The sequence below is a fragment of the Chrysemys picta genome, chromosome 1, assembly GCF_011386835.1.
Source record: "Chrysemys picta bellii isolate R12L10 chromosome 1, ASM1138683v2, whole genome shotgun sequence".
Classification (NCBI taxonomy): Eukaryota; Metazoa; Chordata; order Testudines; family Emydidae; genus Chrysemys; species Chrysemys picta.
In genome coordinates, this window is record NC_088791.1 from 154857898 (window position 1) to 154883570 (window position 25673).

General features: G+C 45.8%; 2 protein-coding genes across 7 annotated transcripts in view; one reads left to right on the forward strand and one right to left on the reverse strand.

Moving 5' to 3' along the window:
- Positions 1–1838, forward strand: part of LOC101933426 (kinetochore protein NDC80 homolog) — a 37464-nt gene extending 35626 nt beyond the window's left edge. The window contains exon 17 of the mRNA XM_008176641.4: positions 1443–1838. Within this exon, the coding sequence (XP_008174863.2) occupies positions 1443–1565 (123 nt within the window). The 3' untranslated portion in view covers positions 1566–1838. The remainder of the gene's footprint in view (positions 1–1442) is intronic.
- GTPBP8 (GTP binding protein 8 (putative)) lies at positions 428–12796 on the reverse strand. Of its 6 annotated transcripts, none has more exons than XM_065573677.1 (8): positions 12594–12796; positions 11746–12117; positions 10692–10790; positions 8861–8991; positions 8348–8447; positions 7768–7886; positions 5284–5409; positions 428–4745 (listed from the first exon to the last, which is right to left on the reverse strand). In XM_065573677.1, exons 2-7 carry the CDS (start codon positions 12076–12078, stop codon positions 5328–5330), a joined length of 864 nt encoding a protein of 287 aa, XP_065429749.1. In that variant the 5' UTR covers positions 12079–12117; positions 12594–12796; the 3' UTR covers positions 428–4745; positions 5284–5327. The 6 variants fall into 6 exon arrangements, with proteins under 6 accessions (XP_065429749.1, XP_065429751.1, XP_065429763.1 ...); XM_065573679.1 differs by having other exon boundaries at positions 428–4794; XM_065573691.1 differs by having other exon boundaries at positions 11836–12117; positions 12594–12751.
- Positions 12797–25673: the final 12877 nt, after the last annotated feature.

The window sequence follows — 25673 nt, forward strand, 5'->3', positions numbered from 1 at the left end:
CACACTGATTGAATGTAGGATGAAATAGCAGTAACAATTGCAATTGTTCTTCCTGGGCTGTATTTGAAAAAGGAGACACTGTAGGTCTCCAAATACTTGAATTGTTGGTGTTCAGTACTGCTGATGTGGGTGGATGTTCTAGTTTGTTCAGACCCTCTGTTATCAGAACTGCAAAAAGTAGAGATCATTTTGGAAAGATGACAATAGCCTCTCCTGTAGTTCAAAGGCTTATTAACCAATCCACAAAGGGTGGGATGTGATTGATAGGTTGCATTACAATAGACAACATAAACTGTGGGAGGGGAAACAGGCACAGAGAGGGGCCAGGGATTCAGCTAAGGGCAGGGAAATGACAGAAGTAGAAATAGAACTCTGGGCTCCTGACTATCCCTAGAGCATCTGCCTCACAATTAATGTTGCCAGAAACTTTATTCAGGGAAAACAATTTTAATCAAGAGGACTTAAGCCATAAAGAGTGTGCAGTTTGCTGTGTAAATCCATCTAGGTTAGTGAAAGTATTGGGCCATCAAAACCCCTTCTAAAATGGAATTACACTCGTAGTGACTGTGCAGGGGATGGCTACAGAAGGGAGATGAATGCTTAGGCCATTAGACACAAGCTAGGTGAGGTAATATTTATTGGACCAACTTCTGTTGCTGAAAGGGACAAGCTTACGAGCTTCACAGCACTTCTTCAGGTCTGGGGAAGGTAAATGGTTAGGACACTGTAATCCAAGTGCAAGATTCAGATTGTATGTTTCCAGTCTGAAATATACACATTCAATGGGAAGGAGAAATGTGGAAACAACTAATGCTAGACTAGGGGAGAGAAGAGGCATACTTAAATATTCAGAGTGACATCCTGCACCATTAACTTCAATGAAGCTGGGATTTCTCTGAAGGTTCGTACCAGGAAATAGCAAAAAAAAAGTCTTAGGTCTGTAAAGAAGAGGCATTATGGCAGAGAGCTACCTGTCACTCTGCAGACATTTAAGAGGGATCTAAAGCTTCCTAAAAATCAACAAATTATCCATGCTCCTTTGGTGTTCTACTATGCTAACCTCCCTCAAGAACAGGATTGGCTTTTACACCAGCAGCCTATGAGTTGAGACTATTTTAATAGGCAACACAGGTATGTCTTTCATTCACAAGAACTCCTAGGGATTAGATTTGTGCCCTAGGAATTCACAAAGTTTGGTGGCATGCCACTGTCAAACACAGCTGTTTTCAACCTAGTTACTTTACTATCGAGTCAGATCTTGGAGTTTATTTAGTTAATTTTTTTATTGAAGAAACTAGTTTTACTATTTAAATTAGATAGATTGCCTTATTCCAATGCAGTGGATAATAATAAAAGATGCACATGGTGCTGACACAGAAGCTGCATGTCTTTTAGGTTAAAAACGAAAGTTGGAAATCTCACCAGTAACATTCTCTTCCTAGAAATACCTGGCTGAGCATAATGCAAAAGCTGATACAGTGTTTGAAGAATTTATGTCTGAAGATCTCTTGGACAACCTGAAACAAATCCTAGCCAAATATAAAAGTAAAGCTAATGCTCTATAACCCTTGCATGGTGGACTTCACCTATGCCTTTTTTTCCCCTGTAGCACAATTGTGTAACTGTAATCTGGGCCAGTCCTGCATTTCTTCCACTAACTCTCAAGGCAGTCAATCTAATGGTAATTACGTATGTACAAGGACTACGGGATCTGGTCCACAATGTGCTGTTTGAGAGCTGTTACTCCTAAGTATATATTTATTAAGTTCATACAAATGTAAACTGTGTGTGTATTTAAAAAAGTATCAGTCAAAGGTATTTCATAAAGATTTTTGATAGCAGTTGGTGTAGTGTGATTTTTTTTTTTTTTAAAAGAACCACCTTGGGTTCTGCAGGCAGATGTATATGAAGCTATAGGATTTAAGACACACTTTTCAAAAGAGTCCATTAATTTTGGATGCTTGACTTGGCAAGAGCCCAGAGCATGCAGCACCCAAAACTGAGTGGATGCTTCTGAAAAAGGTTTGCTAGCATCCTGAAACTATTCACCAAGAACTGACATTGAGCCATAGCATGTGCTCCAGGAAACTCTTTGCCCCTGAGAGATGTACCATTTGGGACACAAGGTGTTGGGACAGTACCTCTGCTGTTATGACACTAAGCACTCCTAACAGTGGTTATAGATGGAGTCAGAGCCCTGACTCTCTCTTTGTTCTGCTTGATGGATTTAACTCCTAAGTACTCTGATCAATCTCTTTTTGCTTATAGCACATAAGAATTAGTTTACTGCATTAGGCTACTGTTCCAACAACTCCCAGATCCTGTTTTTAGGAGTGGCTACTATCAGGTAGCAGGATTAACATCTAATGACTATGAGTTTCTGAGGTCAATTAGGTTAGGTAAAGCATTTCCTTTTATGACACTTGACCACACACCCTCTTAATCTACACTTAAGTCACATGTAGAGTACAGACATAGCATTGGTATTTAACAACATTGCTTCAGTGAAGAGCACATGCCTGAACCCCCAGGCTGGAGAGCGTGCTGTGTGTGTGTGTGCACACACACACACCTACCTCCTTGCTCTACAGTGCTATTTTTAGCAGTGTAACATCCTCCTACTTAAGCCTTCCCCTGCCCCAGTGAAAGGCTCCAGCTGCTCCCCCCTCTTGAAGCCTGTTGCCATGGCATACAGCTAGCCCCTGCAGAGACAAGTGAGAACACAGCCAGTACTCCTCACTCCACCACTGTAAACGGAGCTTAAGAATGGGCGATTTTCTGGGAAGGAAATCTTACCCATCAGTAACACTACAGCTATGCCATCTAGTGGGCATTGCTGGACAGATGCAACTTAGTGAGAAGTTTATTCCACATCTGTTATGTGCCCCTGAAGAATAGGAGGCTGCTACTGAGGGACAAGGTAGGTCCAGATATGCAGCATGTACCTCATTTGCCATGGAAGTTCACTCCTTTATGGTCAGTTGTCATCACTTTAGAATTTTGGTTTGTTCCCTGAGAGGTCCACAATGATGTCTGTGCTAAGCAAGAGAACACAGTGCAAAAAGGAGAGGTAACCTCCACCCCTTTGAAATCCTCAGGCCTTGCTCTCTAAGGCAATAGATGCTATGTAAGTACTAATTCTTCCGGCAGAGTGCTCCATTAACAAGTGCTGTCAAAACAGTCGTCATCTTCTCACCATTCACAAAGTCACAGCTTTTCATCTGCTCTTTCTCCTAGGAACTGATGGGGTGGTGGAGAATGCAGCGGGTCGTATTGAAGGGTGAACTGTCAGGTTGGAGGGAGGTTACCAGTGGAGTTCCCCAAGGTTCGGTTTTGGGACCCATTTTATTTAATCTATTTATAACTGACCTCGGAACCGATTGCAGGAGTAGGCTGGTAAAGTTTGCGGATGATACGAAGGTGGGAGGCGTTGTAAATTCGGAAGAGGATAGGGATATCCTGCAGGGAGACTTGAATGAGCTTGTGAATTGGAGTGTCAGAAATAGGATGAAATTTAATAGTGAAAAGTGTAAGGTGATGCATTTGGGGATGACCAATAACAATTTTAGTTACAAGATGGGGACGCATTGGTTAGAAGTAACGGAAGAGGAGAAGGACCTAGGGGTCCTTGTAGACCGCAGGATGACTATGAGTCGACAGTGTGACGTGGCGGTGAAAAAAGCCAATGCTGTCTTGGGATGCATTAGGCGAGGTATATCTAGTAGGGATAAGGAGGTCCTGCTTCCGTTGTACAAGGCGCTGGTGAGACCTCATTTGGAGTACTGTGTGCAGTTCTGGTCTCCCATGTTTAAAAAAGATGAACTCAAACTGGAACGGGTGCAGAGAAGGGCCACTAGGATGATCAGAGGAATGGAAAACCTGTCGTATGAAAGGAGACTAGAGGAGCTTGGGTTGTTTAGTCTGACCAAGCGAAGGCTGAGGGGTGATATGATTGCTATCTTTAAATATATTAGAGGGATTAATACAAGGGAGGGAGATGAATTATTCCAGCTTAGTACTAACGTGGATACGAGAACGAATGGATATAAACTGGCCGTGGGGAAGTTCAGGCTTGAAATTAGACGAAGGTTTCTGACCGTTAGAGGGGTGAAATATTGGAACGGCCTTCCGAGGGAAACGGTGGGGGCGAGGGACTTGTCTGGCTTTAAGATTAAGTTAGATAAGTTTATGGAGGGAATGGTTTAATGGTAAAACATAGTTGTCAAGAAAAACCAAGCAATGGTAGGTAAATAGCATAATGGCTAAAAGGGGTCAGGATGGAGACTCTTGCCTATATGCTCGGGGTCTTACTGATCGCCATATTTGGGGTCGGGAAGGAATTTTCCTCCAGGGCAGATTGGCTGAGCCTCTGGAGGTTTTTCGCCTTCCTCCGCAGCATGGGGCAGGGATCTCTAGCAGGAGGGTCTCTGCCGATTGAAGTCACTAATAACAGGATTGGGGACTTCAGCAGCAGAGTCCAGGGAAGGGGCGGGGATGGTTTTATGGCCTGCAGCGTGCAGGGGGTCAGACCAGATGATCATAATGGTCCCTTCTGACCTTAAAGTCTATGAGTCTATGAGCTTGTAGCCACTGCTGCTCGATTACATTAGGGTAATTTCCTTTTGGGGCATAGAGTGGAGGTACCACATAACTCCACGCAGCCTGTGTACCAGACTTTCTTTTCAGGCATCATCCTCTCATAACTTCTTAAAGGACAGGTCCTTTCCACCTCCAGGTAGGAAGCCCTACAGCAAGACAGCAGGAAAGAGTGTTCTTGCTACTTCCTTGTCACCACTAAAGAAAGCACGAACATTTAGAACTGAACACATACATCAACAAGTTCAAATTCCATAGGGTGACTATTCTCATATTATCTGTATTAAAACAAATTGACTGACAGTCACAGCTGATCAGTGAATAAAGAATGTTGCTATAGCCAGGACCACATGCACTCTGTTGGTGTTTCTCTTGCTATACCGCTATGTTCTAGCATCTAAGCCTTAATTGTGAAGCAGGTTTTAAATGAAAGCTATCTTCATAACAAGGAAGGGAAACAAGTGGAAGCTTGTTAAAACAGAAGCTTTAAAAATCCTTTATTTTTTGTCAATTTAGTAAATTAATACCAATAAATGCATCTAGAAAATCATAGATAACATTCTGCTGCATGAATCACAACTTGTTAATGAAAATTTAAGGAAACTTGTTACAAACCCTCAAAATAATTTCACTATTTTATCTTATTTACAAAGCAAAAAGCAATGTCCAGAGCAATATGGTTGGTACCTGTTGTGCTGGATGAGTAGAATACAACAGGAGAGTTGTGGCTGTCAAGAATTCATCATGGGAAGGTTTCCTGTAACATGGGCTATAAAACACCTCAGCAGGTGGATGCCAGAATACTCTATGGAACTGTAGAAACAAAGATTTACATGTTCAGGTCCTTGCTTCCTTTAAATGCAGGTGCCTAAGGGTACGTCTACACTTTCCGGAGGGTCCGGCGGCAGGCAATCGATGTTCTGGGATCGATCCCGGAAGTGCTTGCCATCGACGCCGGTACTCCAGCTCGGTGAGAGGAGTACGCGGCATCAACGGGGGAGCCTCCCTGCCGCGTCTGGACCCGCGGTAAGTTCGGACTAAGGTACTTCGAATTCAGCTACGTTATTAACGTAGCTGAATTTGCGTACCTTAGTCCGAAGTGGGGCGTTAGTGGGGACCAGGCCTTATTCTGCAAAGCTGCCACCGTCCCTTGGAGTAACAGGTAACTTCAAAGTCAGCCAATTGTTTCTGATACATTTTAAAACATCAATAATTTAGTCCCACAACAATCAGGAAATGTATAGTTCCTGCACCAACTTTAACTCTATCACTGCACAATCACAGAGTGGAATCAGCAAAAAATGTTATGGTACATCACAGATTCCCTTCACTTAGCTTTGTGTGTAGAAGGAAGTACTTGTCTTTCTGGTGCAAAAATGCAGCTTCACAAGAGTTTGAAATTACAGCTCAGTGGTGCCCTAAACATTTTCTATCCAATGAAATTAGGTGTTAATTCTTCCATTTAGTTTACTACTGCACTAATAACAGAGTTGCTACACTCTGCAGCTGAGGTTTAGAGTTCAGCAACCCTTAGTACAAGTTTAACAACTTCACAAGACATGTTCAAAATAAAGTGATGTTTAATATTTTTACTAGGGCTCTCTGCTGAGATTTTTTTTAAACAAGGAAAAAATGTTACATAGGATTTTCCCCAGTTACACACACCACTTAATTTAAATGTCACGGGTCAAATTCTGGCCTATTGACTTCAATGTCCTAGGATTTCATTTATGTTTCTCCATAAAGGAGCTACATTTGAACTTTTATCAGGTATAACATGCTCAGCAATGGAAGCTTGGCTGTGGCTCGTCACTTAATTCAGGATCTCATTATAAAGGGACATTATCATGACAGTTACAAACTGGTGTACTCCTTTACACGTTATCTTACAAAATCCAGTGCTGATCTCCCCAAATTGACAATTGCTCACTGCTCAATATCAAATAAAAAAATCCCAAGCCCATGAGATAAGGGCGCAGCGACCCCAGAGAGGAGATATGATACTAAAAGCACAGGTTTTGGGTAGTCACTTATACCCATACCAAGTGGCTGTAGAACATTACCCCATGCTGATTTTTGGTAGCCTTTTGCACCAATGTAAGTGACTTCACAAATGCAGAGCAATGGATATCTGGGTTCTATCTCAAGCTCTGCTACGGCTTTTCTGTGTGTCCTTGGCCAAGTCACTTAGGAGCCTACATAGCTTTGTGGCTCTAGGCCTTAGCATAGTTCTACTCTGAAAACTGACACTGTAAAAGCAGCATTTTGAGGTCCCATGTTTGACACGCTCAAGATCAACCTTGCTCTATTTACACAAAGATTTTTTAAATTGCCAGTGTCTCACCCCAGAAACAGAGTCAAGCTGGGTTCTTTCCAACACATCCACCCCCCGTACAAGATTCTATATGCCAAATTCCATTCAGTTACATTTGTACCATGCAGCTCGGTTCAGTGAGGTGGTACAGATGTAACCAAGGGCAGAGCTGGGCCTGAAATCAGAAACTGGTTACCTGTTCTGCTAATGCTAGATCCAAAACAGAACCCAGCTCCCTCTCCCAGTTGTACAGGCTCTGCAGGGCTAACCGGAATAAGAACATTGAAGTTAAAGTTACACACAGGCAGCCGAGCCGTTACGTAAGATGCCATTTTTATCTTGCTCTTTTTCAGAGTAGAACTGCACGTTACCTCTCTGCCTATTCCCCCATCTGCAGAGGGGATACTTTGTATACAGTCTTAGCGCAAAGTAGCCTTAATTTGTATTGGGCAGCATAACTACAAGTACTATCCTTGGTATGCCTAAGAATGCCACAACCATTTCAAACCTGGTCCCAAGCTATTGCCCATACGTGGTCTGTTTAAAATGAGTGCGGTAGTCGCAGACAGGCATTCACACCACAAAACCCACCATCATATGTTGTGCCTCTGCTGCCAGTCTCATCTGAAAGACCAAACGAGGAATGGGCCTTGAAAGCTGAACTCTCCTCTCACCTCTTTAGGAGGTTCTCCCTCAGATAGGATGGGATCAGCATGAGGGTAACTTGCCCTGACACTGCCCATTGTACCTGTTCTGGGCATAAACAGGAGTTCGGTCTCCCAAACTGTCATACCTTTCAGTGAGTTTGGTATTTTTCAGGTGCTTAAAATTAAGACATCAGTAGAAGTGAGCTTTACCTGACTGGGAAGAGTTGAGGAAAGCACCCCTGAGTGTGTTTCTCTGCGAAGTCTTGGATCTCCAGGACATTTTTAATCAACAGTCCCTTGGGAGCTTTGTCGATTTTGGTTAACACAAACTGCACAAATCCATAAAGAGAAGATTTAGGGAGCAGGGGGGGAAGAATGTTGCTTTACTGTAAACCTGGAAATGTTTGCCAAGATGTATCACCCTCCCACCACTTTCAAACTGCTCCATGTCCTATCTAAATGGGATACTAGGACATGAACGCTGAGCACCCAGCCTATTAAAATCAGGCCTCTTTAAGGGGTGTCAAAGTAGGCACCAAAAATAAGGTCAATTTTGAAAATTCAGACCTAAAAAAGACAGATTTTCAGGCCTCCCTATACAGTACGAATAAAAAAAAAGGGGGGGCGGGGACAATTTTTTTCCCTGTGCAGATCACCTTTAACTCACTGCTAGAGCTCTACTGCTGAGGCTCGTCTAGCTGAAGGTACAAAATGTTTAGAGAATGCCCTTGAGCCTGGCCAATTTACATTTTTATTTTGGTTCGTGTTTTAAAGAGAAAGTATAACTTACAACGTAAGGGATCCCAAACTCTTCCAACATTTCTATGGCAATGTGGTCTGCTTTCTGAAATCCTACCAAGCTGTCCACTAATAAGAACGTCCTCTTCAAGCTAACAAAGATACAGATAGTAACACAAGTGAGGGGCAATGCAACAATGGTTGTTTCTACGTTAACTAGCAAGAGAACTGAGACGCTACCTCATAGGATTTGGAGATGGGAAAAGAGAATTAGTCTTATCTAGTTCATCCTGAGAGGAGTCAATACAGGATAGCACCTAAGGGGAATATTTTCCAGTGCTTTGATCCATCCAAGCTTCAAAACAGGACTCAAACAATGGTAATGCCACCACTTCACTCTGGAAGCTATACCGTGGTCTAATACATTCCACCCCATTGTTGGTAATGCCTTCTTGATATCTACACTTAACTCCTCCACCTTTTTATAATCTCCGCAAACATCCCACTGTTCTGATGCACTGTGAGATTGCAGGTAAAACACGACAACATGCAATGGCTCTCTTACTTCTGACGTTCTTGTAAATAGGCCTCCACCATGTCAGCAAAGTCTTGCGGGGCTCGGTAGCCATAGCCTGGCATGTCCACCAACGTAAAGTATTTCCCCACTTTGAAGAAATTCATTTTCTTTGTGTGGCCCTGGAGAGAGAAAGGTTGGGCTTTATTAAATATTACTAAATGACCATGGGATTATTTAAAAGGTACTTTATGCCCAACATTAAAAATCTGAGCTGAATATGGACAAGAACCAAGAATCCGATGGGCCTAGAAGACTGGAAAGTGTTTTAGATTCATTAGAAACTCTGAATAGACTTTGTAATGTATCCTGGGTAACTGACAAGCTGACTGAATGAGGGAAGCACTTCATGGTTTAGTAGAAACAGGATACCATCCCGACTGATACACAAGCTTAAGTTTGTCTAAATGTGACTACACAAATCTATGTAGTTGAGGAGGGAGATGCTGTATGAGCGCACGTAGGAGAGTCCAGTAGGCACATGATGTACTGGACTTACATTTTTTGAAATTACAACTCTAGAGCAGTATCAGGGGGTAGCCGCGTTAGTCTGTATCCACAAAAATAACAAGGAGTCTGGTGGCACCTTAAAGATTAACAGATTTATTTGGGCATAAGCTTTCATGAAGAGGTGTTTTATCCACGAATGCTTATGCCCAAATAAATCTGTTAGCCTTTAAGGTGCCACCAGAACACTAGTACTTACCATACTATTTAGCCATGGTATCAGAAAGGATTTTAGAAAACACTCGGCAGCAGTGTTTCTCAGCCAGGGATATGCATACCCCTGGGGTACGTGGAGGTCTTCCAGAGGTACATCAACTCATCTACATGTTTGCCTAGTTTTACAACTGGCTACATAAAAAGCACTAGCAAAGTCCGTATGAACTCAAATTTCATAAACAAGTCGCATCATAGAATATCAGGGTTGGAAGGGACCTCAGGAGGTCATCTAGTCCAACCCCCTGCTCAAAGCAGGACCAATACTGCTCTCTATAGTATACACTGAAATGTAAGTACAATATTTACATTCCAGTTGATGTCTTTTATAACTACATGGTAAAATGAGAAAGAAAGCAATTTTTCAGTAATAAAAATACAAAAGTGTCACAGCACATTATGTCTGATTTTGTAAGGAAATAGTTTAAGTGAGGTGAAACTTGCAGGTACACAAGACAAATCAGACTCCTGAAAGGGGTACAGTAGTCTGGAAAGGTGAAGAACCAATGCTTTACGGATCCTGGTCTTCACACATAGCCAGAGAACCTAGTCTCTGCCTATGGGAGGTTCTCAGTTTGGGCCTCTGTGGATCCATAGGGTATGGCGGCCCCTTGCACAGCCTCCCTGTGGCCTGCTCCTCTCCGTGTGGAGCAGACTGCGACAGTTCCACTGCTTCAAAGACTTTCCACAGTCATTACTTGAACAGGAGGATTTAGCTCTGAGTGCCAAACTACTCTCAAAAAGTGACTACAAATTAGCTTGGTAGGGCTGTGTGTTTGTTTTGTCTCAGCGGCCGCACATCAAGTGTGCTCCAACTTATGAGTAATAAGATTCTTTTTTTCCTCCCAACTGTTAGCCCTGCAAACTTACCCTGGGCTCTGAGAGTCAAGCTAGGTTCTTTTCACCTCATATTTCCAGTAATAGGACTTTTGCAAATGAACCTTAAAATTTCTGTTGAAGATGCACAAGCCAGAACAGAATCCAGCTTACGCTCCCAGAGCTTTGTGTTACCCCAGAGCTAAGGTTATCCCTCTTTCTCTCATCTCCCCTGACTGGCAGGAACTTCCAGTTGAGATGGAGGGAATCCCATAACGACACTTACTGGAGTTTTTGACACTCGGACTTCAACATCGGGAGCCAATGAAAACAAGGCCTTTATTAAGGAGGATTTCCCAACATTGCTTCTGCCCACAAAGCACACCTGGAGAGAGACAGGAGAAAGGAGATACTACTGTTAGTTTTCTCTCCTTCATCCAACCCCACCTGTGCAACAGGAGTGGGTCACTCCTGCAAATCCTCAATTAGTTCTTGTGGCCTTACCACCTTAGACGAGGAAGGATGGTCCAGTGACTACAGCACTCACGTAAGTCTTGGGAGCCGAGTTCTAGACCATACCATAGACTTCCCGTGTAAAGCTGAGCAAGTCATGTAGCCTCTCAGTTCCCCATCTGTAAAATGGGGATAATAGCACTTCCCTATCTCACAGGGGTGTCATCACAGATTGTGAGGTGCTCAGATAGCATGGTGCTGGGGGCCATATATGTAACTAAGACAGACTCGCTTTCAGGGAATGTCTTTGTGCTAGTTGATACCCTCCTATATGAAAAGTCGCCGGAAGGGCCAAGTTAGGTTGAAAACTTTGTAGCCCTGACAACATGAAATTTCCATGTAATTGTCCTATCTGTAGGGATAAATATTTTGTTCCCTTGATAAGGGACTTAGTCCTTCAACTCTGTAGAAGTCCCAGGATCTGTAAAATCTTGGGACATCTGCAAAAAGCCCAGGCATTAGTCTAGTCCTTGGACCCCAGGCCCTTCAAAAGCTCCGCTTCCATCAGTTCACCTGCCCAGTGTGGACAAAAATGCACCACTTGCTCCGAGGGAATTGACAGTGCAGAGCAGGTTTCCCTACATAAGATCATGCTGACGCAGCCCCCATGATTCACAGAGGGCTGAGGCTGCACAGAGACGCTCTCTTTTGGCTCCATGTGGTCAAACCAACTGCCAAAACTATAGCACCCAAATGCATGAATTCAGGGAAGGGGAGATAGGGACGATGCTGTATAGGATGGACTCCCTGCTCCCCCCACTTAGCATGTGTTCTGACCACAGGAACAAGGATACCACCTCCCTCTCCATCCCTGGAAATGGCTTCACCTCAGGCTGTGACAGCTGTGGTGCATGGTCCATGCGGACAGCAGAACTAAAATAATCAATCGTGTGTCTGCCCGAGGGTTTGAAAAGCACCTCTGCCCTGTGGATGTCATCCAGGCCGGGGTTGAAAGTCCGGAAGCTTGCAGTGTTCACGTTCGAGGCTAGATACTTCTCTAGACCCTGGAGAGGGAAAACTACACCAGTGAGCTTTTTATCCTCCAGCTGCAGCACTTCCGAAAACGATGCATTTTTGGTAGAGCTCCTCCAAGTAGCGCTGTGTCTCCGGAGCAGGCAGTTTGCCCCCGCAAGCCTCCTCATCCTCTGTAGCTGGAGCATCTCTGGTCGCTCTGCCCAGTCTCCCAAAAGCTCATCAGCCTGCAATGGTTTAAAGAGTCCTTAAAGAGCTAGTCCAACAGCTGAACCAAAGGTAGCTTCACACTGGAGATCAGTGTCTCATGCTCAAAGCCCTGAGTGGAGGGAACTTTAAGGGGGTTATTATATTTGTACCGCAGTAACACCCGCCTCACACCCCAAGAGAAGATGGTGTCCCTGACGCGTTCACAACCCGGGTGTCAGGCAGGGCACCCCAGGGGGGAGGATGGAGGCACCCAGTGGAGTTAAGCCGGGAAGATGGACGCACTGGAAATGCAGGAGGTCTGTGGAGGATGGTTGGGTCCTGCGCGGAGATGGGTCCTGCAGCCGGGGGCTGGGGGCGCGTTGCAGCGGGGCCAGGCGCAGCAAGGCTGGAAGGATGCCAGAGCACCGGGGGGAGGGGGCGGCAGTGGGTGCTCAGGCGGGTTGCGATGGCAGCGGGGAGGGACACGCAGGGGAAGGGGCTGCCCGGGACTCACCCTCTCCCTGGCCGCCGCGGCCCGACCTCTCCGCGGCCCTTAACCCCGGCCGGGGCGATCACTTCCGGGCAGGGAGGTGGGCTGGGCCGGCGCTGCGGGGTGATGGGGAGGAGGCGCCGCATGGAGGGGCGGGGGGAGGTTCCCTGCAGCGGGCCTGGCCCCGGCTCTCCGGAGCTGAGATTCTCCCTCCCCCCTGTCCCCGCGGGCTGCCGAGCCGCGAGCACCCTGCGGGGGCGGTGTGTGCCATGGGGGCTCCCCTCGGGCCCAGCGCCCCCCCCTCCACACTCTGCATCCCATCCACACCGCACGGCCTGGGCGCTCGCTACTTGCTGCTCCCTCCCTGGCCGGCCAGCTGGAGAAGCCCCGTCCCGGGCTGATGAGCTCACGGGTGCTGAAGCAGGTTAATGGAGAGGGGCGGGGAGTTTATTCATTGTTTGAAACTGTTGCTCCCTATTTAACTCAAACGCCTGATAAACGCAGGAGAAAAGGTGTCACCCAGCCTCCCTTTCCCACTTGAGAGCAGAGAAGGCTCCCCCTGCACATGTAAGCCCAGACTGGACAGCCCTGCTCATTTCTAAGATTAAATCATAATAATGGAGAGGGAAGAAATCCACCTTTCAGGCCTTCTTTCCCCCTTGTAAAAAGGAGGAAGAAAAGCACAGACCCTTTTTTCCCTTTGCAGTTCATCTTTAAGCTACCTCGCCTCAGCATTGTACAGCCCAAGTCGATTTCAGAGCAGCCCAGCACTGCACTGCTCTGCTCCAAGGCTGGGCAGCGGCACGTGAAAGAGAATCTGTTTCCTCTTCCATCATAGCCAGGGAGCTAAGCAGCTCTGGAGAGCGGTGGGCTGGCTCCAAACTTTGGGACCTTCAACTGTATAGTGCCAAGTTAGGAGCTACTTCAATACTGAAACAGACAACGCAAGTTTAAATGCACCCCAGAAGGGGGTTAGTAGGGATGGAAAGTAAGGGGGGCCTGGAAGAGGAAGCAGGTAGCAAGGAGGCATAAAAATGGGGTTTGGCTGCCTTTTCACTTAATGTTTGTAATACTCAATTTAAAAATAGGAGGCAAGATAATTATTATAGAACCCCTTTCCCCTTGTTAATTTCCTGGCTGTCAACCCCATTCTGTTTCTTTTATTCAGGAGGTTTTATTGTGCACTATTGTGGGTTAGTGCACAGCCATGTAATCACTATAAAAGGTTCAACTAGCCAATCAGAACATGGTTTTGGACCATCAGTGTTCCCAGCCAGACTCCCAATAAGAAGAATAAGGCTGATCCTACAGTTTATCCATTTCAAATCCGTGAAGGAGAAACAAGCTAGAGGTAGGCCTGTACTGGGATTTTGGTAGCTACACAGCTGTACCTGCACCAGTGCAAGCCCCTAGTGTAAATGCACTGTCCCAGCACAAAATGTGATTTGCACCAGCAGGCTTTCTCCGGTTTCAAATTAAAAACTGCAGTGCAAATAAAGGCCATAGTTAACAACCCAGTAATAAAGGAAACTGGAATTACTTGCTCTGATCACCAGATGGCAATAAAGGGGCAGTCAAAGAGCATTTTTTTAGAAACACTCACTATAAATTACAGACAAAAACTATGTTAAAAGAACATTACGTTTGCAAAGTTAACCACTCAAACGTAAAGAAATGCCAGATGTACACTGCTTGTGCAACCTTACTTGCATATGTGCTTACCTGATGCATATGCATTATGATACAGTCTTTATTTTGTCTATCGGAGTTTTATACTGACCCCATCACTGCAGTGGCTGAGCATCTTCCATGTCAAATCAATAGGAGTAGCAAAGCCCCTCAGTGACTTCATACATTCTGTGGTGCTTCTGGGGTCAAAACCCCACTCTCCCCACAGTTGCCAGTCCCAGTTTCCTTGCACAACAAGTCCTAGTCTCACCCCCACCCCCAAATTCCCAGTTTCTCTCTCCCCCTTCCAGTCTCACTCTCTCCAGCCTCCTTGCCCCAATCTCCTTCTTTCCCCAGTCTGGCTCTTGTCCTCTCTGCAGTCGAGTCAGACAGCTTTCTCCTCACTGCCTGGGTGCCAGCAGGGATCAGCCACACCCAGGCCTGGAGCTGCAATCAGAGGGAAAGTACAGCTTTACCCCATAGCCCTGGGCTGGGGCATGCTCATCACTCTGTGGGGATGGCACATGCACAATTTGATCAGCACTAAGATCTATGAGAGGCTTGAGCATCCTCACTGAGAACAGAACCTTTGGAAATTTTAGCTGTTAAACTCTAGGATGTCTCTACTGAGCCTCAAGGATCAGAGGGGTAGCCGTGTTAGTCTGAATCTGTAAAAAGCAACAGAGGGTCCCGTGGCACCTTCCTTCTGTTAGTCTCAAAGGTGCCACAGGACCCTCTGTTGCTTTCTACTGAGCCTGTGCAAAATGATTTTTTCCCCAAGATTGATGCAAAGGCCAGCCCCTAGCAAATTGCAAGTGCCTGCTTCAGAGCACAGGCACACTAGTGTTTCTCAAAGAAAAGGTCATTTGCAGAAATGGCTGTAGCATTTAGGGTGAAACTTTCCCAAATTATTCAGCCCGAGGCAGCTTGAGAAATTTCAGCCCAAGTGGTTATAGTTTGGCAATCGATAAGCAACCGAAAACAGGGGCTTGTAATGAGAAGCGTTGGGCAACCTTAAAATAGGTACAGCTATGAGCCCCTACAATAGAAGAAAATGGGGGTATATATTGTACTGAGCATGTATGTGCATGTGCCAAAGATCACTGAAGATACAGACAGTTGGGTTGCTGAACTGTGCCAAAGCTGTTGATAGAACCTATTCTGTGTTCTTTCCAACAAGCCCACGTGTACCTTAACAGAAAAGTGTTCTCTGTGGTAATGTAGGCCTTAGTGGATCAATGCAGGAGATCCATGAAAAGGTCCATAGGGTGGCCGGATCAAGTGCACAATGCCAGAATTCGAAAATAAAAAATAAAAGGCCGCACTTTCAAGAGTGAGCAAAATGGGAACTGCATTATCAGTATCCCCTACCAATACCAATATTGATGGTGTTTCTCTCCACACTGTGCCCCTGGGTGACCCTGCATGCCCAATATTTCCATGGCTCAAGGAATCTTTCTCAGACTTTACAAACCCACAGAGAACAAAACCCTACTGAGCAAGTGCAAGACGAGGGTGGAGTGTGCTTTTGGGAGACGGAAATTAAGATGGAGATATCCACTGGCTGCACTGGTATCTCTGTGTCTAATGTTTTTATTAGACGTCTGCTGCATTTTGCATGGGGATCTGAAAACATTTTGCATGGGGATCTGTCAGTCAAGGCTACACTGACCAGGCAGTCACGCTGGCTCTGACCTATGTACTACTAAACAGAGAAGTGACTGTTAACCCTGCTTGCAGTCTGTGGTTGCATGTAGTTTGAAACCGAGTGGGGGAAGTGGATGTAGGGCAACAGCTAGATAATGTACTGTAATGCTGGTCTGTTTCGGTTATTTGCATTAAAACTACCCTTGTAAAATTCTCTGTAATTGTGCTGAGCGTAGTTGATAGATTATTTGTTTTTATGGTAGTGAGGTTATTTTCTGGCTGTTTTCCAAATAACTTATGATGCAACACGGAAGGCATTGTTTGATTTGCATTAAAGACCAGTGTAACTGATGTGCAAAGTACACATGACCGTTTGTTTCCAACCCGCACTTTTTAAATACTTAAATATGTGCAAAAGCCATACAAACCCGAATGTGTACAGGGGCAATGTTTGCCTTATGCGTGCCTGAAATTGAGGTATATCGTCTCCTTCCATTTATCTGGCACAGTAATTGAATGACTGGGGAAAGGCTGAGAAGGGCAGGAGAAGCTGGTGTTGGTGCCCATTGTGATAAAGCTGCAGGCAATGGGTGGGATTTTGAGCCCAATAACAACACCGCCACATCAGCCTTTGTATGCTGCTATGGGACCAGTCCTGGGAGAATTCCACCAGTGCAGGCACTGCATCAGACAGCTGCAGGTTATCCTATGAGGCTTCCGCCAGAAATAGACGGGATATGCAAATGGCAGAGGTTACAGGAGCAGGGCCAGAGCACTACAGCAATACTGGGTTAGGCTGCCGCCCACAGGCAGTTCGGATTGGGCTGCTAACTTGAGGTAGCTCCCTGGAACAGTCCAGAAACAAAAGGGCACCAGGTGACTTTTAACCACCTTTTCCTTGCTTCTTCCCCTTCACATTTCCCCTGGGCTGTGAGGTTTGTGTTGTGCCTCTAAGAGTACATCTGCACTGCAGCTGGAAGGTGTAAATTCCACCTCAAGGAGACTCTGAGCAAGCTAGTGCACTAAAAATAGCAGTGTAGCCCCAATGGTGTCAGTGGCTAGCCGCCTAGTGACTCAGATGGGATCATACTCAGGGCGCCTAGCCCGTCCCACTGCTTGCACTGCTGTGGCCACACTTCTGTTTTCAGCACGCTTGCTCTAGTGCAGGTCTGGCTCCTAGAACTGGAATTTACATCTTCTAGCTTCAGTGCAGACATATCTAAGGCACAGCATAGAATCTTCCCCATCTCTCTGTTGCTTCCAAATAGCCGTTAAACAACTGGGGATGAAATTCTGTCTTCCCTGTGCATTGCTGTCTCCCTTCTTATGTATTCCAACATCAGCTCCTTGTCTTCCCACTGGTACCACTCCCTGCTTTCGCAGAGTGCTCCTGCCTTTTTCAAAGTGACTGGCACATGAGATCGCCAGTCTGGGGGCATGGATTTTTAATAAATCTATCTATTCAGGGGTGCTACCATGTGACTAGAGAACAGCTAACATCAGACCTATATTTAAGAAGGGGAAAAAAGTCACCTTTGTCCGGCTTGTCCTTGTCTGTCTCTCCACAAATGCAAGTCAACACCACACCATTCTATTTTGTTATGAGCACGTTCTTTCCATTTCTGGCCAAAGAGTTTTGTCATGGGATCAGCCCAGCACGTTTTCAGTCTGCCTAGCGATCGCTTGTGGTCTCTGGGGATCCAGTCACTGATGTGGGTTGTCCACCTATTGTCTTGCATGACCCGCCCATCTTTGCTTTGCATCGTACATCGCCTGCACTACACCTGTAATTGCACAGATCTATTAAATTATGAATAAAAGAATAATTAAATTCATGGAGATAAATGGAAAAAGGGAAATAATGCCACATGGACTATGCCAGACTAACCTGATATCCTCCTTCAAGAAGATAACTGATTTTTTAGATAAAGGAAATGCAGTAGATCTGACATAGCTTGACTTCAGTAAAGCATTTGACATGGCGTCACATGGGAAATTATTAGTTAAATTAGGGAAGAATAGGGATTAGTACAAGAATTGTGAGGTGGATGAGGAACTGGCTCATGGGGAGAGGACAACGGGTTGAGTTAAAGGTGAACTATTAGACTAGAGGGAGGTTACTAGTGGAGTTCCTCAAGGATCGGTCTTGGCACCAATCTTATTTAATACTTTTATTTATGACTGGCATGAAAAGTAGGAGTGCACTAATGAAATTTGTTGACAGTATGAAGTTGGGAGGCATCGCCAATACAGAGGAGGATCGGAACATTGTACAGGAAGATCTGGATTACCTTGAAGACTGGAGTGACAGAAAAGGGATGAAATTCAATAGTTTGAAGTGCAAAGTCATGCACTTAGGATCTAATAATAAGAATTTCTGCTACCAGCTGGGGGCTCACCAGTTGGAAGTGACAGAGGAGGATGGAGATCTGGGCGTGTGGGCTGATCAAGGATTACTAGGAGCCACCAATGTAATATGGCTGCGAAAAAGGCAAATATGATCCTAGAATGTATTAGGCAAGGCATTTCCAGTAGAGGCAGAGACATATTAATGCGATTGTACAAGGCAGTGGTTAGACCTGCTCTGGGACACTGTGTGCAGTTTTGGTCATCTGTGCTGAAGAAAGATGAACTTAAACTGGAACAGATGCAGAGAAGAGCTACTAGGATGATCAGGGGATTGAAGAGCCTATCTGATAAGAGGAGGCTGGAGGAGATTGGCTTATTTAGTCTTGCAAAAAGAAAGCTGAGAGGAGATATAATTACTTTCTCAAAATACATTGGGGGAGTAAAACTCCAGGAAGGGAGAAGATTTATTTAAGCCAAAGGACAATGTTGGCATAAGAACAAATAGGTGTAAAGTGGCCACTAACAAATTCAGGCTGGACATTAGAAGGAGGTTTCTAACCATCAGCAGGGTGAGGTTCTGGAACAGCCTCCCTATAGGAATCATGGGGGAAAACAATTAGTTTTGAGACAGCTGGACCAGTTTGAGTGTGATTGTAGAAGGGGGTTGCTTGTGATGATAGGGGCAGTGCTCAGCAGCCCTGAGGGTCCCTTCAGTTTCATGTCTGGTGTTCCTAAAATCTCCTGCTTGAGGGTTTTCGTTTGGTCATCTGCAGGGGTCGAGAAGGGATTCCCCCCCTCACACATTATATTCTGCTGGGCGGGTGGCTCCTTCCTCTGAGGCATCAGCAATGGCCACATCTGAAGATGGCACACTGGATGAGGTGGGCTGCTAGTGGTAATCTCTCGGGGCATTCTCTCAGGGGCTTGCCTGGCTGGGTCTTGCTCGGAGTCTAACTGATGGCCATATATTGGGGACAGGAGGAACTTTCCCCCGGGTCAGATTGACAGGCACCTTGGCCAATCTCTGCCGTGTGTGGGTGCAGGTCACTTGCCAGGATTATCTGGGTGGATCTCACTTAATCATTTTCATGCTGCTGCGGGGCCTTCGGTCACTGGTGCACCTCAGTCCCTCCAATTCTCTGCCTGTGGTTCATAATACTTTAGTCTCCGGTGGGCTGTAATACCTTGGTTTAATTTTGGTTGCTGGGTGCAGGGGCTGGGTGGTGTGGGTGGCCCGTGACATGCAGGAGGTCAGACTAAATGGTCTGGTGACCCCTTCTTGGCTTAAATTCTGTGACTCTATGACCTTCATTTTATGCTACTTACCCTCACCTAATCCTTCTCTGAGCTCCTAGTCCCTGTGTGGTTCTGTGAACAGATCCTCTCTGCTTCCTGGACCCCCGGTGATTCATAAATAAGTAACTGGGCTGGGCTGATCTCATGTCTAGCCTGTGACGCTTGTTCATCTGGAATTGGCACTGTAATGGAAAAAAAATGAGTTAGAAACCATTCTGATGCCTCATACAACCCTGAAACACCCAGGAAGTAGATAAAAATAACAATTTCAGTTCACTTGTGAATTCCAGCAATTACTAGGGGCTCCTTTCTGTATAAGATAATCAGGACATAGAGTGAGAGAGCTCATAGTTAGAATTCTCACACAACAGCAGTAAAAGGAGAGGGGTGTAAGTGCAAGATAATGAGACAATGGGGTGTAAAGGAGCTGGGGTGTCCTTGCAAATTGAGTGCCACAAATTACTTATTTTATAGAAAAACAGAATCTTAGAAAATCTCTCTGCTGAGGATCCCAGCAAAGGAAATTTTTCAAACATTAGAGGCAAGGCTAATATGTTTGCATTGGAGTTCTTTGCACAGATGATATTGGAAGGCCTGCTCTGTAGCTGAAGAGGCTTTGTTAACTATATTGAATGTAGAGAAAAAAAAATAGCTTTGACCAATATCTTAATTTAGGGTTACCATACTTAACAAATAAAAAGAGAGGTCCCTCCACGGGGTCCTGGCCCCGCCCAATTCCACCCCTTCCCCGCCCCAACTCCGCCCCCTCCCACTCCCAACCATGCGGAAAGGGCTGCCCGAGCGCTACCGGCTTCACGGTTTGCCTGGCAGCCCCCAGACCCTGCGCCCCCGGCCGGCGCTTCCCCAGTGCAGCTGGAGCCTGGGAGGGGAAGCGCCCAGCCGGGGGCGCAGGGTCTGGAGGCTGCCCAGCAAACTGTGAAGCCGGTAGCGCTTGGGCTTCGGGCAGCCCCCTTGCCTCCGGACCCTGCGCCCCCAGCCGGGCACTTCCCCTCCCGGGCTCCGGCAGTGCAGGGTCTGGAGGCCTGGGGGCTGCCCGAAGCCGGTAGCGCTCAGGCAGCCCGGCTCTTAAACAGACCCGAAGAGTCAGGGGAGGAGCAGAGCCGGACATGTTCGGCTTTTTGGCAATTCCCCCGGGACGGGGGGTTGAGTGCCTTAAAGCCGGACATGTCCGGGAAAAACCGGACGTATGGTAACCCTACTTAATTACTAGAGTGGCTGTCTGGGGAACACGCCTACGGGAAGTTTGGGCCTGCACTCCCAGGGTAGTAGGTCTGCATTGAACCACACACAGTGGGGGAGGAGGAGAGTTTTCTGTTGCCCTTTCTGCCTTACTTGGCTGTTTTGTTATCAACATTATTCCTTGTTAGCTGCCTGTGTCATTTTTTGTGGAGTCACTCAACCAATTTAGACGGTCAACCAAAGCTGCTGCCACTTTGGGAAGGTTCATCCTGGGATCTGACCTTTGCAGCTCAGGGCCCATCTCCTAATACAGATGTACAAATTCTGTCTGTGAAAAGTCTGTTAAAAGCAAGCTTCTAACCACAGACAATTTAAGCTGAAGTTTCATTCAGTGAGGAAGGGCGGGGGAGAGCAGCCACCTTACTGAGATGGTTTGTCTGTAAAGCGACTTTTTGAGAAGAGAAACTGCAGTTGCTGCTGCTGATGCACACAATGGAGATGGGGATGAAGATTTCGTTCAAAACCATGGTTGGTATTTATAGTGTTTCTGGACATTGATTCAGTTGCTCTTTGCAGGGCTTAACTGACAAACATCAAACCATAGTCAAGGGACCCTGGGTTCAGAAAAGCAATCCAAAAATAGATGAGATGTTCAAATGTTCTGCTGAACATCATCCTCTTGCCTCAGCAAAATGCAGCTCAGCTGCTCAGGGTATTTCCAGGACTTTAGCAGCGTCTCATACTAGGCAAAAATTTCAACATAGTCATCCCAGACAGCAGCTGCAAGCAAGGGCTTGTGGGTGGAACAAAGGACTGGGAAGCAAGAATGCCAGCTCTCTCACCAACTCCTTTTGTAGCCTTGGGCCAGTCTCAACCCTCTGCGTTTCAGTGTCCCCATTTGTAAAGCAGGACGTAACAATCCCTCACTTCTCAGACACCCTCTTGCAGCAGCATCGTTTCCAGGTTGTAGGAGTACCCGGCCCTCCAGGTAGGCCCCCTCTTTTTTCCCCACCCCTTCTAAGGCTTCACTGACTGTAACAATGTTCTTCACCACCATCAATACCTCAATAGTGACCCCCTCCAAATTCTCCCCCCATCAGGGTTTACTTTTTCCTCAGACTCTCACCAGAGTGGTGCCAAACAAGCACTCCCACCGCTCACTCTCAGTCCCACTGGTTTGAGAACTCCTTCTTCCTTCCAGATTCCCTTTTACCCCCGACCTCTTAGCAGCAGGGCCAGCTCTGGCTTTCTGGACACCCCAAGCCAAAAACAAAAAAAACCGCGGCAGCCAGAACAGCAAAGCAAAAAAAAAAAAAAAAACCCTGCAGCACGGCCGGAGCCAGGGTGCAGGGGGACTCCCTGCCCTGCAGATGTGCCCCGGCTAGTGGGGGGAGGTGGGAGGGAGCGGGGGGAAAGAGAGAAGGGGGCGGCCAGGGCTCCGCACCGCTCTGGTCAGCTGGGAGGGAAGGACGCGGGCTGCCCTGCTGGGCTTGCTGCAGGGCACTCCCGTCCTCCACGCTGCTGCCCCCTACAGGGCGGCCGGAGCGGAACAACAACAACAACAAAAGCGGCCATGCCACCCTAGGATTGGGCAGAATGCCGCCTCCTACAAGCTGCCGCCCCAAGCACCAGCTTGCTCGGCTGATGCCTGGAGCCGGCCCTGCTTAGCAGGTCAGTGACCCCTGGGATTTCTCTCCCTCACGTTCTTGCTCCCTTCCCTAGGGCCCATGTGAAAGCTACTTCCAGGCTCCAGCAGCTTGTTCTCTTTCTCCATCCTGAATCTGCTCCACAGGAGAGGATGCAGAGCCTTCTTACTGCCACATCTTCCCACCACATTTGCACCCAGTCACTTGGAGTTTCATCCCCCGTCTGTGACTCAAGCCTTCTCACAGTTCTCTTCCCCAAGCCCTGGATTCCTGCCCAACCCTCTCTTCTCTAGGCATGTTCCACTCCTGGCTATCGGAAAGTTTTCTCTTGAGAGATTTCCCATTCTCACTTTTAATAGCACCAAGGACCACCCCCACCCTCTTAGTCTGGTCCAGCTGGGGAACAACTTTCTTTAAAGGGGACAGTCACCCTGTGACATGGGGATAAGGGACTTCCTTCCCTCAATTTGATCCTATCTACATAGCACTTTAAAGATATAAAACAGGGGTCAGCAACCTTTCAGAAGTGGTGTGCCGAGTCTTCATTTATTCACTCTAATTTAAGATTTCGCGTGCCAGTAATACATTTTAACTTTTTAGAAGGTCTCTTTCTATAAGTCTATAATATATAACTGAACTATTGTTGTATGTAAAGTAAATAAGGGTTTTAAAATGTTTAAGAAGCTTCATTTAAAATTAAATTAAAATGCAGAGCCCCCCGGACTGGTGGCCAGGACCCGGGCAGTGTGAGTGCCACTGAAAATCAGGTCGCGTGCTGCCTTTGGCACACGTGCCATAGGTTGCCTACCCCTGATATAAAACATTAAATGTTACTACTCTGATCATCAATATTTTGATCATAAATTCTGACTGGTGCAAGCAAACAGCCCAAACTCACATAAAGAAAAGAATTTGTACCATCTTGTCTTTTTCCTTTCCCTGACTCCTATCCTATGCTCCCTGCAGTGGTCTCAGTGTTGCCAACTCTGAGTCTCGTGCTATTTGTAGTTTTTCTTAAAGCCCCAACTCCTGGAATCATGATTGTGTGAGATCTCAGATTTAATCTAAAAAAAGTAAGTTTCTAGCTCTCATGGCTCGTGCAGAGAAAAGGTGTAATATACTGGAAGGATATTGGGTGAGCTTTTGCTCTATAAGACATGACAGTAACTAGGTTCCATGCCAAAGACTCTTAAGCAAAGTAACAAATCACGGGAAAAGAGGGAAGGTTCTATCCTGGATCAGTAACAAAGAAAGGAAACAAAGAGTAGGAATAAATGGTCAGTTTTCACAATGGAGGGAGGTAGGATACATAGCAGGATTCCCCATGGATCTGTACTGGGACCTGTGCAGTTTAACATATTCATAAATTATCTGGAAAAGGGGATAAAAAGTGGGGTGGAATTTGCAGAGGTTAGAAAATTACTCAAGATAGTTAAGTCCAAAGCTGACTGTGAAGAATTACAAAGGGATTTCACAAAACTGGGTGAGAATAACAAAATGGCAGACGAAATTCAATGTTGGTAAGTGCATCTAGTCCAGTCCCCTGCACTCGTGGCAGGACTAAGTATTATCTAGACCATTCCTGATGGAGACTCCACAACCGCCCTAGGCAATTTATTCCAGTGCTTAACCACCCTGACAGTTAGGAAGTTTTTTCTAATATCCAACCTAAACCTCCCTTGCTGCAATTTAAGCCCATTGCTTCTTGTCCTATCCTCAGAGGTTAAGAAGAACAATTCTTCTCCCTCCTCCTTGTAACAACCTTTTACATACTTGAAAACTGTTATAATGTCCCCTCCCAGTCTTCTCTATTCCAGACTAAACAAACCCATTTTTTTTCAATCTTCCCTCCTAGGTCATGTTTTCTAGATCCTTAATCATTTTTGTTGCTCTTCTCTGGACTCTCTCCAATTTGTCCACATCCTTCCTGAAATGTGGCGCCCAGAACTGGACACAATAATCCAGTTGAGGTCTAATCAGCGTGGAGTAGAGCAGAAAAATTACTTCTCGTGTCTTGCTTACAACACTCCTGCTAATACATCCCAGAATGATGATCACTTTTTTTGCTACAGCGTTACAATTGTTGATTTATATTTAGCTTGTGGTCCACTATGACCCCCAGATCCCTTTCCGCAGTACTCCTTCTTAGGCAGTCATTTCCCATTTTGTATGTATGCAAGTTTCTAAGTGGAGTACTTTGTGCATTTGTCCTTAATGAATTTCATCCTATTTACTTCAGACCATTTCTCCAGTTTGTCCAAATCATTTTGAATTTTAATCCCATCCTCCAAAGCTCTTGCAACCCCTCCCATCTTGGTATTGTCTGCAAATTTTATAAGTGTACTCTGTATGCCATTATCTAAATCATTGATGAAGATATTGAACAGACCCAGACCCAGAACTGATCCCTGCAGGACCCCACTCATGCCCTTCCAGCATGACTGTGAACCACTGATAACTAGTCTCTGGGAATGTTTTTCCAATCAGTTTTGCACCCACCATATAGTAGCTCCATCTAGGTTGTATTTCCCTAGTTTGTTTATAAGAAGGACATGCGAGACAGTGTCAAAAGCTTTACTAAAGTCAAGATATACCACTTCGACCACTTCCCCCATCCACAAGGCTCGTTACCCTGTCAGAGAAAGCTATCTGGTTGGTTTGACATGATTTGTTTTTGACAAATCCATGATGACTGTTACTTATCACCTTATTATCTTCTAGATGTTTGCAAACTGATTGCTTAATTATTTGCTCAATTATCTTTCCGGGTACAGAAATTAGTCTGACTGGTCTGTAATTCCCTGGGTTGTCCTTATTTCCTTTTTTATAGATTGGCACTTTATTTGCCCTTTCCCAGTCTTCTGGAATCTCTCCTGTCTTCCATGACTTTTCAAAGATAATTGCTAATGGCTTAGATGTATCCCCAGTCAGCTCCTAGGATGGATTTCATCAGGCCCCGGTGACTTGAAGACATCTAATTTGTCCAAGTAATTTTTAACTTGTTCTTTCCCTATTTCCTATCATGGACAGTTCTCTGAAAACATCTGGTCCACATGCAATGGCAGTGAAAAAAGCTAACAAAGTTAGGAACCATGACTTAATTCACAGTTTAAATGAATTTACTGCACATAAGAGGTGCTGGTTTGACAGCAAAAGAGTGAAATCCTCTATTTGTTCAAAGAACAGGTACAGCACAAACAGCAGCTACAGTGCAGCATTGACACACACACACACACACCTCACCCACCAGTACGAGTGCCTGGGAGGAATCATTTCCAAGGTTAAAGGGGGAGTGCAC